The following is a 13,900-nucleotide window of genomic DNA, read 5'->3' on the forward strand; positions in this document are numbered from 1 at the left end:
AGTAGAAAAGCTTGACTGCATAATAGGTTGGTGTTCTGCCTTTCAGAGAACAGGGGCTGCAGCCACATCTGCAGCGTGCAGTGGCATATCTCTCCAGCATGGCCAGGGAACCCATGTCCTGGGGAAGGTTAATAGAGCAGCAATGCAGCACAGCAGGGACAAAGGAAGATATCTAAGCCCTTGTTACTCAGAGTGTCTGAGGATCAAACACCATCCATGTTACTTGGGAGTTTATTAGAAATGCACAGGGTCAGCCTCATCCTAGATCAGGACTTAAGAGCCTGTGTGTGAACAAGATCCATATGTGACTCCTGTGTACATTCTAGTTTGAGAAGCAGGTGCTCTCACCTACATTTTGAGCTGTAGCCTTCTGACCACAGCAGACACTGCTCCCTCCAGGAAGCCTTTCCCCAACTCTACTGGCTTTGGGTGCTCCTTTCACACCACAAACAAGTCCCCCCCAACACACACATACATACCACCACCACCACATCATCACCTGGATCTTGTCTGTCCTTCCCTGCCTATTGCTGTGGGTCTGCGTGCCTGCCCTTCCTAGGAGGTAAGCTCTAGCCCAGATCATCCTGTGCTCACCTTGTACATTGCCTGATGATGAGCAAAGGTCAATCAGAAGGCTCATTGAGCCAATGAATGAATGAATGAGTGGGCAGGTAGGTGATCAGCAGGACAGAAATAAAAGCCTGAAATTCACAGGTTAGGTGTTTATTTTTGCTGCTTCTTTGACAAGCTCTACGAGGTAAACACAAAATACACAAACTGTTTCAATGGCATTGATTTTGAACATCAACCTCAGACCATGGCATTTAGGGTTTCTGGAGCATGTTGGTTCAGGCACTTTTGTACCCAGAGGCACATAGAATTTACCAGGCTGAAAGGGAGTGACTTGCTTTCATGGGGATGCTGTTGCCAGCTGCCCGGTGAGGTAGGGAAGAGCAGCAAACACCAGATCAAGGCCAAGCACACAGTCCACCCTGCTTTTCATGAGTTGATTGTCCAGCTGGTGGGTGGCCAGGTCCTCTGCTGCACCAGTTCCCTCCCCTGGGAGCACCTGCAGCAGGAGGTGGGGAGGAGGGGAGGGAGCATAATGGATTTTGCTGTATGTCAGCATCTTTGGTATAAGGAAATTCCCTGGGCCCAGGGAGGGCTGGAGAAGGAAGGCAGCCAATACTGACTGGGACTGGGGTTGAAGACCTGGTGGATCTCAGTTGCCCCTGTTCTCCATGCTTCCAATCAGCAGGAAATTGACGGGCCCTCATTTCATTAAGCAAATGCCAGGATCTGTGCTTTGCCCACCTCCTTTTTCAGCCAGCTTCTCTGAGGATCTCAGTGGCCGCTCCATCAGGTCCCATTTGGAAGAAAAGATTCTGCTGCTCAGCCTTGAAGCAGCAGATGGAAAACATCTGCAGGAAGCAAAGTTTTGCCTGCATTGCCTTCCCTCCATCACTCACTGGCCTAATGAGATATTCTTACACTTGGCTTTCTTTTTCTCCCCCCCTCCTTACTAAAGGACGCTAATGTGCTCTACAGACATGAGCTCATGAAGCCTCCCTGGGGGGAAGCAGGGGCATCCTTGTAGCACAGTCTTGTCAGCCTTTGCTGGCTCAACCCTCTATTCCTAAGATCCCCTCTGGCCCAGAAGACCTAAGACATAACAAGTGTGACCAGTGCTCCCCATTCAGAGCAGAGTACAGTGTCAGCCTCACTTGTGTCTTCCACTGGGACTTCACCCCCAGTGGGTAAAGCACCCAAAGGTGCTTTTTCTGTGAACATGACAGATCATCCTGGTTCTAGAGCTGGCAGGGGGGCTCAGCCAAAAATAGCTGTTTCTCCACAGGGGAAATAAAAGTGGTTTCAGTCTGAACAAGCAAGGGATGGCATGGGATTTGAGGACACATGTCCTATGGCCCTGACTGTGGTCCAGCCTCTTGTGCTTTAGGGTAGCAGCACTTCAAGTTTGTAGCTTTGGTAGAAAAGACCCTCCCAACTATTTTGAAGTATGACCACCTGGGGTTGGTGATTCTTGTTGGGGCCTGTTGCCCACGTTCTCCCTGTCTCCCTGGAGCAGTGGGGGAGCTTGGTGCCAGTACAGTTTTCTGGCAGTTTCTCTGCCCGGGAGGAGCAGAGGACATTGGACGAGGTCCCCAGTGTTTTTGCACAGGACCAGTTAGGTGGAGACCATCAGTCCCTCAGTGCCCTGGGTAGGGCCTGGGGAAGGCACCCCTGGGATGCTAAGCGCCAGTCTGCCTTGTTTTCCCCTCCCCCTCAAACTGACTTTCAAAGGGCCTGCTCTGGGCCTTTGTAAGAGATATCCAAACTAATGATCTGAAAGGTGAGAAGGCACAGTGGTTTAAAGAACGGTCATCACCAACTTAAAGGAAGGAAAGAAATTACACTTGTTCTCAAGATGGTTCATTAGTGGCTCCTGTGCGGAGGTGACTTCACACTCCCACAAGAGATCAATGTGCCGCCGTTGTGGTGACTTCTGGCTTTCAGGGGAAAAAAAAAATCTCCCCGGCTCAGAGAGGGTTGGGGAGATCAGCCTGGCCCACACCCCCTACCCCCTTCTACCTAGCAAAGCACCCATCTACAGGCAGCAGGCTCACTCCCCAAAGGCCCTGGCTCCCGCCTGACCTCCTGCTAGGCTGGAGGTGAATGAGGGAGGAGACCCACCCCCTCTGCCCTGCTCACTAGCCACTATTTCGCCCTGTGCACTGAATCCAGCTCCAGGCAGAGCTCTCATCTGCCCCCCTTAAAGCCCCGGCTCTGCGAAAGCTTTGGGAAAGCAGCAAAAAGGGTGTGAGGACACAAATGGATCAAATCCACCAAGAGACAAGCCTCTCACTGCCTTTTCTGTGCAGAGAGTATATGTCAGTCTTGGCAGATATCCCACTATCATGAGCTCCTGTTCTCCTAACATCTGGCACTGGCTTTTAAATCTACAAGTTGAGATCTCAGGGACTCAGCTTTTTTAACTAAGTAAGTATAAATGCAAATCCTGTTATAGATATGAAATATATGTGAACATATATAGCGCACACGCATGTGTGCCATTCGGAATATCACTGCATACATTGGTGTCCTGGGAGTTCAGACCAGAGACCTAGCAGTTTGTGCACAATTTCACCGTACCAGGCGATCCAGAGAAGCGGCCCTGACAGGCCCAGGGCGCTATCCTGCCTGTGTCTGCTTTCTGGGGCCAGAGGCAGGCAGCTCACACGTGGCTCGTCTTCTGGGCCAGGGCATGGTCCATTGGCAGGGTAAACTTGATGGCACCATCCTTCTCCCAGCCCCTCCGGATCTTGGAGAGCCTGTGGCGGAAACAGGGCAGCAGGAACAGACCTTTGGCAAGGATCACGACACAGGGCACCAGCAACGTGAGCGTGAAGGTAGGCGGCAGATAGAACTTGTAATGGCTGTCTTCGAAGGCGCGGGTCCAGCCGTAGGTGAGTGTATGCAGGGTGCTCAGCACCAGGGCTACGAAGCCCAGCGTGGACTGTGAAAGAAAGGAGAGATGGAGTTATGGCCAGTGGTGGTGGGGGTGGTTGGTGACACACAGGGATCCCACCTGTGGCTCATCTGCTTGCCTGGCCCAGGGGGAGGAAGGAGGGCTGCTTTGATAGTCAAGAGTCTGGGTGCCAATCCCAGTCCTGTCACTCCCTCTCTGCAGGATCTTCATCATACCTAAACTCTTGGAGCCTCAGTTTCCCCTACAGAAAAGATGAGAATAATGTCTCTACCCTGCAGGTGTGTAAGGGCTGACTGCATCATGAGGACTTGACAAAGTAATGCTGCCCCCATCCCCGCCCCACTGCATTATTCGTGCCTCTGGTGGCTGCCGGAGGACTTCAGATGCAATGAAGTTCAAAGTTTAAAAACATTTTACTGGTTCTGTGTATATTTTAATGTATATTTGAGTAAGGAGTGTCTGCCAGCATACCAAAGCCCTAATTTTGCTAATAATATTTGGCCTAAGATGAGGCCAGATAAAAAAGTGGTTTTAAGCTGACTTACACATAAACACAAAGTAACAAGTGTACTTGGCATGTGGATTTGGCACCGGTAGTGAGGGTGGCTCCAAGGGCATGTGGGCTGAGTGACCTGACACTATCTGTGAAGCCCGAGGCTTGAGAGCATCACATAGATGCTCTTGGTGGGTGCTGGCCCTTCCCCTCCCACCTACACCCTGACTCATGAACACCTCAGCTGAAAACCCCGCCAGGTTACTCTCTTACCTGGAAGGGAATGGGTACTATGTGGAGATCGGGACAGTCACAAACCCAAACAGAAGCAGTTTAGGCCATTTTACAGGGAAGGGGAGCATCCCAGCCCTCGAGCCATGGGTGGCTCTTATGCACCACCTCCAGCCAAGAGCAGTTCTTCGTCATCCCAAGGGCTATACAATCCTGACTTTCTCTGGGAGCTGTGGCATGTAAATAGCTGGGAAGTGCTGATCTGTAGCTCTAGCCTCGGAATCTTTGGCAGGTCAGGTTTCTTGTGGACATCAAATGAGGCATTCTAGGGTCCACTTGTGGGGGCTAGAGTCTTGAATGACACTGTGGCCCTGGGCAAGCCACTAAATCAGCCTCAGTGAGAAGTCAGTGGTCCCCAAAGTTAAAGCTGGGAGATGTGAGGGAAGTGCTGTATGGCTGGGCATTCTGCGGCCCCTAGACGAGGTAGGGATGATGGAGAGCACAGGGTACCAAGGAGCAGGGCTGTGTGGCAGGCATGGAGGAGAGGCACTGGGCAGTTCTGATTGCATTCTATAAGCACTGAGGAACCATTGAGATTTTGGGCAGGAGAGCCCTGTGTTTCTTACATAAGGAATGAAAATAGCAGTGACTCATCAAGCCATGAACACATATGCATTTTCTCTAAGGAGACACTGTAAGGGTTCAATGGAAATGTGGCAGTATGAGGGTACCTCGGGGTACTCTCTATAGGGTGGTTTTGAGCTTTCCACAGAGAAGCCACAATTGGGCCTCCTGGATTTCCTTCCAGCCCCGTTTGTCAGCATCGATCCAGGGGCTGGGTTGAGAGACACTGTCTTGCTTGTACTCCCCTCAGGCATGGTTCTAAGTGGGTCTGATTCTGCTACCAGGCCTTATTCTAGTTCCTCCCTAGTGTGGGGGACACCTTGCTTATACCCACTCTAGTACAGACACCAAGACAGTGAACCTCAGTATGTGGAGGAACATTGTTTGGAAGAATTGCTTGCAATACTTTTATGAAAAAACAAAGCATTTTCTAATGGCTATATTCTATATGTTCCTAAACAGGTTGCCAAGTATAGCATTTTTGAACCCTAAAAAATACTATTTGCCAAAAGATCCCCAGTGTCTATCATTCCTGGCCACCACTGTTTTCTTCTTGGCTTTTAGTAACTTCAAAGATGTTTTTATCTCATCTTTAACAACCTCCTGGGTCAACACAGCCTGGTGGGAAAAGCCACGGTTGGTTCTGTGCTACTACCCACAGGTATGCCATATTAAAATGATCAGCCCCCAAATGGAAGGCTCCCTGACTGCGAGTCACAACCAGATCCGTGTCACTTGCAGATGTATCTATCAAGAACTCCAAACCTCCTGGCAACTTCTGAACCACCCCAAATTTTTCTAAGTTCTGATCTATTGATATTGAAGATGGATTAAAAAGGTCTGAGCACTGAGAAAATATTTGGGGTTAATATCCAGACTATAGAGAGGACTCCCAAACTCAGCAACAGAAAACCAAACACCTCAATTCAAACATAGGCAAAGCACTTAAATAGAACTATCTCCAAAAGAAGACCTACGGATGGCTAATAAACACATGAAGAGAAGCTCCACATCACTCATCATTGGGGAAATGCAGATCCAAACCATAATGAGATGTCCCCTCACACCCATTAGGATGGCTAGCTGTCAGAAAAACCCAGAAAACAAGTGTTGAAAGGATGTGGAGAAATCGGAAACCTTGCACACTGGGTGGGCACAGCTGCTGGGGAAGATGGGTTGGGGGGGAGGTTCCTCAATAAATAAAAATACAATTACCACGCACTCCAGCCCACCCGCTTCTGATATACACCCAAAAGAATGGAAAGCAGGGTCCCGAAGAGATACATGTATACCCCGTATTCTCAGTGGCATTATTCACAGGAGCCAAAGCATGGAGGCAACCCAAGTGTCCACCGGCAGAAGAATGGATAAGCAAAATGGGATATTCCTAAACAGTAGACTATTACTCAGCTTTATAAAGGAAGGCAGTTCTGACACATGGTGTGACACAGATGGACCTTGAGAACATTATGCACATGAAATCAGCCAGGCACAAAAAGACAAATACTGTATGATCGCGTTTCTATGAGGCAGTCAGGTCACAGACACGGAAAGTGGAATGGTGTTTGTCAGGGGCTGGGGGAGGGGATGGTGGGGGGTTAGTGATTACTGGGGACAGGGTGTCAGTGTTGCAAGATAAAAAGAGCTCTGGAGATGGAAGGTGGGGACAGTTGCACAACAGTATGGATGTGCTTAATATCACTGAGTCATACACTTAATGGTTAAGAGAGTAAATTTTGTGTTATTTTACTACAATAAAAAAAAATTGAGGGAGGAAGAAAAGGTCCCCAGCACCAACCATCAGGAATCAATCTTTGAACAAGCTGGACAACTATGCTGATGCTCCCCAACTGGCTGCCTGGCCTCAAATCCTTGCTTCCCCTTCCTCACGTGGATATACTCGGCTTTGCTCAGATGGCTGGGAAGTGCGTTTTACCCCTAAGTCTGAGACTGTGGTTTGCAAACCTGGCTACATGGTAAAATCATGGGGAGCTTAGGAAAAATATGAAATGCCCTAGCCTGGGCCAGAAATGCAGATGAGGTTGGCTTGGGGTGGGGCTCGGGTATCATGAGCTTTTAGAAATTCAGTGACGATGCTAATATGCAGTGAGGACTAAGAACAAAAATTTAGGAGACTCTCATCACCCAAGTCTGAAGTTGAGGTCACGGTGAGAAGCCCGCATGTGCCGCTCTGCCCAGGCTATTTGATTAGGATGGACCTGATCTTATATGTGCCTTCCACAAAGATCCACTGAGGCCTCAAAGGGCCCACAACCTGCATGGTGGGGCTTCCCCAGATGCTGCAGCAATGAGAACCCACCCAGGCCTAGAGATCCAGCCCTGGTGGCCCCCAGGAGGCCTCAGCATTTCCCTCAGGGACATGCCCTGGAGCTCCAGTGTTTGACTCACGTGGCCCACCATCCCCAGCCCCTAATTTGGAGTGCTGGATTGTGGTAGGAATGTGGACGAGCCCTGGGAGGGCAAAGAGATGCTGCTCCCATTCCTGCATCCCCATCCTTTTGCCATCCCAAATTCCATGATGACAGATGGCAGGAAGCCCCAGTCCCAGGTTAATGGTTTACAGAGAGGGCTGACAGCCAAACATCAGCCAGTAATGAAGGGCCTTTGGACTTTCCAGTGCCAATGGGACACCTGGATGATTCCAGGGAGTTTGATTTCCTCAAGCTCTTTCTCCTTGGGAACGTTTTGAAAATCCCATCCCCACCCCAACACACACCCACACTCCCCAAACGAAGGCCATTTATATTGTACGTAAGCTTGTTAGCAAAAAAGAAACAGCCAGGTTGTCTGTGGCTCTTGCTCCTGCTCAATTACTGTGGCGTAGAGGGGCCGTGGACAATCGCTCATGAAGCTGCCGTCAGAGCCGGTCTGTGTCTTATTTCAGGCAGGTGGCCGGAGTGGCCAAGGTCACGGGAAGTCCCTCTAACTCTGAGGCAGAACTGAGTTGCTAGAGCAGAACCCTAATTTCTCTGTCCAGGTGAGCGGCCCCGACCTGGCTATTCTGCAACCTAACAATGTTTAACTGGCTTACTTTGAGCAGTTAGCACAGCCAAGGCCAAACCAAAGCCGTAATCACAAAACCCAGAATTTAAACCTTTGCAAACCACCTTAGGAACAAAAGGATAAAGATAAACACAAGTCACCACTATAGAGTCAACACACTGTTTTGATGGCTTTCAGCTCCAGAAATCATCACAGACCCAGGAGTCAGGCCAAGCCCCTGGAGAACTGCAGCTCTCCCGGCCAGCTGCTGAGCCCTGGTGACCTGTCGTGGTTGTGTGTGGCAGCGGGAGGAAGTGGGGCCCGGGTAGCTCCTTGCTGGCAGTGCTAACCTCAAAAAATCATCCAGCTACTATCGGGTGCATGTATGGTGCGTCTGACATGCCCTCGGCTCACACCTCCCTGAGGACCACAGGACATAAATGGGGACACTGGTGCTCCAGCAGGCTAGGAAAACTTGGGACTGAAACCCAGATCTGCTCACTCCACACCCTGTGTCAGCCACCCCAACGGTTACCACACACACAACAAAAACAGACTTCTCGGGCATCTGAGTCCACAGGTCGGGGGTGGGTCTGGGTATCTGTGTTTCTCCAAAAGAGCTCTGTGACTTCAAACTTCGTGATGGTGGCTCGCAGGAAGAAACATACTTTTCATTACTGCCCAGGACATACCACATATGTAAATATAACTACCGAATCAATATAACTGCAAAAACTATCCTTAGGACATGCAAAGCACTCTGAATTTTTGTAACATCCTATCCTACTTCATTTTTTTAAAAGCTGGTTATGATCCACCAAATTGATTTCACGACCCACCAGTGGGTATCGGCTATAGTTTGGAAACACCACCCTGGATCATTCTGATCCCCAAAGTTGGAGTCTCCCAGTGTCTTGTGAGCTCAGAAATGGGTGATTGGTATCTTAGGAGTAATGGAAATGTGGCCACATATGCTAAGAATAATGCAAAATGCTTTTTACTTTCTTCCACCTGTCGTCTCTCACCTCTGTAGGCATTACCTCCATCTTACAAGAGTGTAAAGTGAGGTTCAGGGGGTGTTCGTCACCTGCCCACGATTCCAGAGCTGGGACAGGGGGAGGCAGAGCTGGACCTGGGCTCTGGGCGCTGACAGTTCCTTCTCCCTTTTAGCACCCTTGGGAGATAGAGCATTTGTTTTCGTGGACAGAATGTGGGCGTTTGACTTCTGTAAGTAAAACCCTGCCTTTCTACCCATCCCCTGGCCTTGCAACCCCCCTGCTCTTGCAGTGGGAGAGGGACTTCCATATTTACATTTCAGCTCTTCAATATGTAAAGTCAAGCGTGGCTCCTGAGGTTCCAGTCAGCCTTCGCTAACAAAATCAAATCCTCTGGCTTTCTCCGGCAGCCAGAGCCAGGGCTTGTAATCTACAGCTGCTTAACGGAGCAGCTTTCTGGTTAGGGGAGCGGCCTGCAGTCTGTTTTAATTGTGGATAAACCATGCACCCCAGGATACTCCAAGCAGGAAGAGGAAAATCCGAGATTTGGGTGTGCGACACATGGGGATTAATGGCAGATAAATAAAATTCTGTTTTTCCCCCTCTGCTGCTGGCGTGTGTCAGCCCTGAGCACTCCCCCCGAGACGGTCCGAGATGAGCAGAGCCACTGAGATTCAGAAACAAGACATATTTAAAAAACAAAATAGCAAAAAACAAAAAACCCCAAATAACTACAACTGTGTTTTGTTCTAGGGTATGTAAGCATCCCCAATCAGGGACAATTAATTTGGATTACATAAGAGCACTGCGGCGCCTCGGCGTCCCCCTGTGAATCCCGTACTGTGTCCTCACCACACAGGGAGGATATGTGACAGATTTTTGTTGATACTGGGGGTGGAAATGAGAGCTGTTCCCTGCCCTGATACAGTATCAATGCAGAAACCAGTATTAGTCAGCACCTATCCATGGAGGGGATGAGTTAATCCGCCAACATTTGGGGGCTGACCGCGTACTCTGTATGGAGAACGGTGGGAAATGCCAAAGCAATGTAAAAAAATGTGCCTGTCTCAGATGTCCTTGTGACTGAAATGTGGCTATGCCTGTTTTGTTCCCTATCCCATCGGAGGCCTAACATGATGCCGGGCATGCCTTAAGTGTGCAAAAAACACATACTGAATGAATGAATACATGTGTGAAGACCCTGTGCCTGGGGCACCTGGGTGGCTCAGTTGATGAAGCATCTGACTCTTGATTTTGGCTCATGTCATAATCTTAGGGTCATGAGATAGAGCTCCAAGCTGAGCATGGAGCCTGCTTGAGATTCTCTCTCCCTCTGCCCTCTGCCCCTCCCCATCCCCTCTAAAATAAATAAATAAATCTTTACAAAAAAAAACCCCTGAAAAACAAAAAACCCTGGGCCATTAACAGCATTTCCTAAACTGTATTTGGTGGAATGTTATCTGCAAGACAAAAAACAAACCCAACAAAGTGGGGAGAGGTAGGGTGTTAATGCTCAAGTAGGTCTGGGTAACAGGTTGGTTGTAGACATTACTAGAATTTTTTAAAAGATTTTATTTATTTATCCATGAGAGACACAGAGAGAGAGAGAGGCAGAGACACAGGCAGAGGGAGAAGCAGGCTCCATGCAGGGAGCCCGATGTGGGACTCAATCCCAGGATCGCACCCTGGGCCGAAGGCAGGCACCAAACCACTGAGCCACCCGGCTGCCCCATTACTAGAATTTTGATGTGCCAGAGGGCATTGTGAATCTCTTAGGGAAGGCAAATCTTTTCTCAGATTTATTCAACTACGGACCTCCTTTTCTCTGAATATCTCATAGGCATGGTGTCCTTTGGGACATGCCATGTCTTATCCCCTATAAACTGGTGATCCTAATGCTTACCTCCTCTTCGCCCCATAAGAACCAACAGGTTAAAGGGGACACAACAGAGCCAGTTGAGATGAGGTTGCTGAGTGGTCGGCGAGGCTCCCTCACCGGCTCGCTGGCTCTCAGCTAGACCAGTGAGATATGCAGTGACTGCACATCATGGAATTTTGTCTGAGAAGCACAAGAACCATAGACACTGAGAATGTTTAGTCCAGGGTTCAGTGTTCCATCGTCTAATTTTTTTTCCCATATCTACATCTGGCTTCCCTAGACATCATGAGGTCGAGCTTATCCCACAGCCTCTTCATCAGGTGTGGCCGAGCTCTCAAGGCTCCAGAAGGCCCTGGCGTCTGACCGAGCCATCCTGCTGCAAAGATTACGTAAGCCAAGGTGGTTGATGGAGGGGAAGGTGCTGTACATGAGAGTCAGGGCCAACACTGAGCTAGCGGAGTCTTACCAGCAGAGGTAGAAGAAGTACTTTACCTGAACGAAGCTGAACTCCCTCCAGTTAAGTGAATTTGCAATGGACGGCAGTGATGTGACAGCCAGCAGGGACAGCGTGCCAAGGGCCAGCACGCCCAGCGACAGGTATATCTCCATCCGCCAGACTTCCTCCTCGATCCACAGGTGACTCTTGTTGGCCAAGACCTGAAGTGGATGGAAGAAAATCCATGGGCACAGTGGCCGAGGTTGGGGCCCTGGGGTATCAGTGAGAGGAGATATTCGGCCTGGAGAAATACCGCAATGGTGAACATTCCCACCACGTTTGACATGCACCTAGTCCTGCTCTAAGTCTCTAAGTGCTTTTTAGACATCAGCTCATCTTTTTTTTTTTTTTTTAAGATTTTATTTATTCACGAGAGACACAGAAAGAGAGAGAGGCAGAGACACAGGCAGAGGGAGAAGCAGGCTCCATGCAGGGAGCCCGAGGTGGGACCTGATCCCGGGTCTCCAGGATCACACCCTGGGCTGAAGGTGGCGCTAAACCGCTGAGCCACCGGGGCTGCCCGGCATCAGCTCATCTAATCCTCACAACAACCCTGTGAGGTAGGGTGCACTATTATCCCCATTTCACAGATGAGGGAAATGAGGCATGAGGATCAAGTAACTTTCCTAAGGTCACACGCAAGGTAGTAGATGGCAGGGCTGGGATTGGGACCCAGGCAGTCTGGGTCTCAGCTTTCTCAAATCCTTCTGGGGCCAGTCAACCAGCACAGTCCCCTGAGCTAACAGTAAGGAGTCAGAGAGGACGGGGTGCCCCCCTCATTTGTCCTCGCTCTCTCTTTCAAATAAATGGATAAAATCTTAAAAAAAAAAAAAAAGGAGTAAGAGAAGTCAATAAGACATACAGACCCTTCAAATATGACCATATCACATGGTTTTCTGGTCCCCAAATCCCCAAAAGGAGGGAAGAGCTCTCCTAGCTCGGAATCCCTTCAACCAGATGGGCTCATGCCTCTGTGACCAGGCTCCCTATGGGCCTGTCTTATCCTGGACACTTTGCCTTCCTGGTCCTCCAAGCTGCCCCAACCATAGGCTTCCATTCAGGACACAAAAAGACACACATAGACACTAAACCCCTCAACATTTGCTGACCCAAAGCCACCAGCTCCCATCTTCCCATGCAGTTCCCTATTTCTGCCTGAGGAATATAGTTTTGGCTCAGCCATTGCCAGGCAACAGAGATTGACAGCCATCACCAAGTTGTGAGCACTTAAGAAGCACCTGCTGCGTGCGGTGCCCCAGGCTGCAGGGAGCAAGGGCACCTGCCCTCACAGAGCTCTGGGATAACCCAATGAGCTCGAGGCACACACCATCAGGGAGCCCCTGTGAGCCCAGAGATCTTGGCCCCCGCCTCCCCACTCCGTGCCCTCTCGGCTCCCACTCCCTGCCCATACTCCTTTGTATGGTGCACACACGAGGAAACTTTTATTAAGGTCCTTCCATTGGAACCATCACTGCCAACTGGACTAGGTAGCAGAGTTCCTGGAAGTTAGTGTCCGCTGAAGAAACACCATGGTACTTTCATTCTAGCAGCAGATCAAGGAACAGTATTTTCTATTAGGAAATGTGACTTTGCTTTAGCAGGCAGGTCTTTGCAAAACAGAATGACTCATACAAGTTTTTGAGAAACTATTTCATCAGGGAAAAAAAGGGGGGTGGGGGCCCCTGGGTGGCTCAGTGGTTGAGTGTCTGCCTTTGGCTCAGAGCGTGATCCCGGGGTCCTGGCACCAAGTACCAAATCAGGCTCCCCGCACAGAAGCAGGGAGCCTGCTTCTCCCTCTATGTCTCTGCCTCTCTCTGTCTCTCATGAATAAATAAATAAAATCTTAAAAAAAAAATAACCCAGGCCCAGTTACCAGCTCCACTATTAAAAATGAATCTAGTGGGCTGAGCAAAATTGTTGAAAAGCTGATGAGACAAAGTTTAAAGAAACTGAGAAAATGCCATCCACTGGGTGCTTTTCTTGCAATTTGAGAAACACGACCCCCCAGTTCTCTTTTAGGGCAGGTGGCTCACGTCGCTGTCCTTAAGCCACAAAAGGACCAGGAGCCTGGGGACTTGAGTTCTCATCCTGGCTGTAGGGTGTATGTGACTCTGGGCAGCTCCGGCCCTGGGCCTCTGTTTCCCCACTGCGGGCTAGAAGAGGTAACGTCTCAGGTCGCATGACTGGGCCTGTGTACCAAGCATGTGTCTGCATTAGCCGGAAGGCTGTGACCAACACAGCCCTGCAGAGGGTGGAGGGGTCTTCTGCGTAATGCGGCTCCAAGTCTTACTCACACCTTCGCCGTGTTGACAACTGCCACTAAGTAAGTCATCTCACTGCAAATTGTTTGTTCTTCAGATAGACTTCATTAGTCATTCCTCTCCGTGTTTTGGTAAGACCAGGCAGTTAATGTCACAAGTCAGAGTCTGGATGATTACACACACATACCATACTTCCTTGCAAAATGTCTTGTTTTTTTCCTCCAATATTTCCACTCTGCAATGACTCTGGGAAGCGGCGGGGTGAGGTGGGCAGGGGAGCAATGGGTGGCGCGGACCCAGGTGAGGATCTGCAGCCCGGCCGCCTGCAGTAGCCCGTGGGATTCTTAACCCACTGACCGGACCACTGTGCTGTACTCAGGGCTCCCCAGGGACCTGCGTCACACACGGCTACCTGGAATGTCGATGCGACA

At 49.8% G+C, this 13,900-nt stretch overlaps 1 protein-coding gene across 3 annotated transcripts in view; it reads right to left on the reverse strand.

Annotated features, from left to right (window-relative positions):
- Window positions 1–707: 707 nt before the first annotated feature.
- Window positions 708–13,900, reverse strand: part of STEAP3 (STEAP3 metalloreductase) — a 44,599-nt gene continuing 31,406 nt past the window's right edge. For all 3 annotated transcript variants that reach the window (XM_038564974.1, XM_038564975.1, XM_038564976.1), the window contains 2 exons: window positions 11,205–11,369; window positions 708–3,514 (listed from right to left, as the gene is read on the reverse strand). In XM_038564974.1, coding sequence (XP_038420902.1) covers window positions 3,233–3,514; window positions 11,205–11,369 — 447 coding nt within the window. In that variant the 3' untranslated portion in view covers window positions 708–3,232. The remainder of the gene's footprint in view (window positions 3,515–11,204; window positions 11,370–13,900) is intronic.

This window comes from Canis lupus, chromosome 19 (assembly GCF_011100685.1).
Source record: "Canis lupus familiaris isolate Mischka breed German Shepherd chromosome 19, alternate assembly UU_Cfam_GSD_1.0, whole genome shotgun sequence".
NCBI classification, from domain to species: domain Eukaryota; kingdom Metazoa; phylum Chordata; class Mammalia; order Carnivora; family Canidae; genus Canis; species Canis lupus.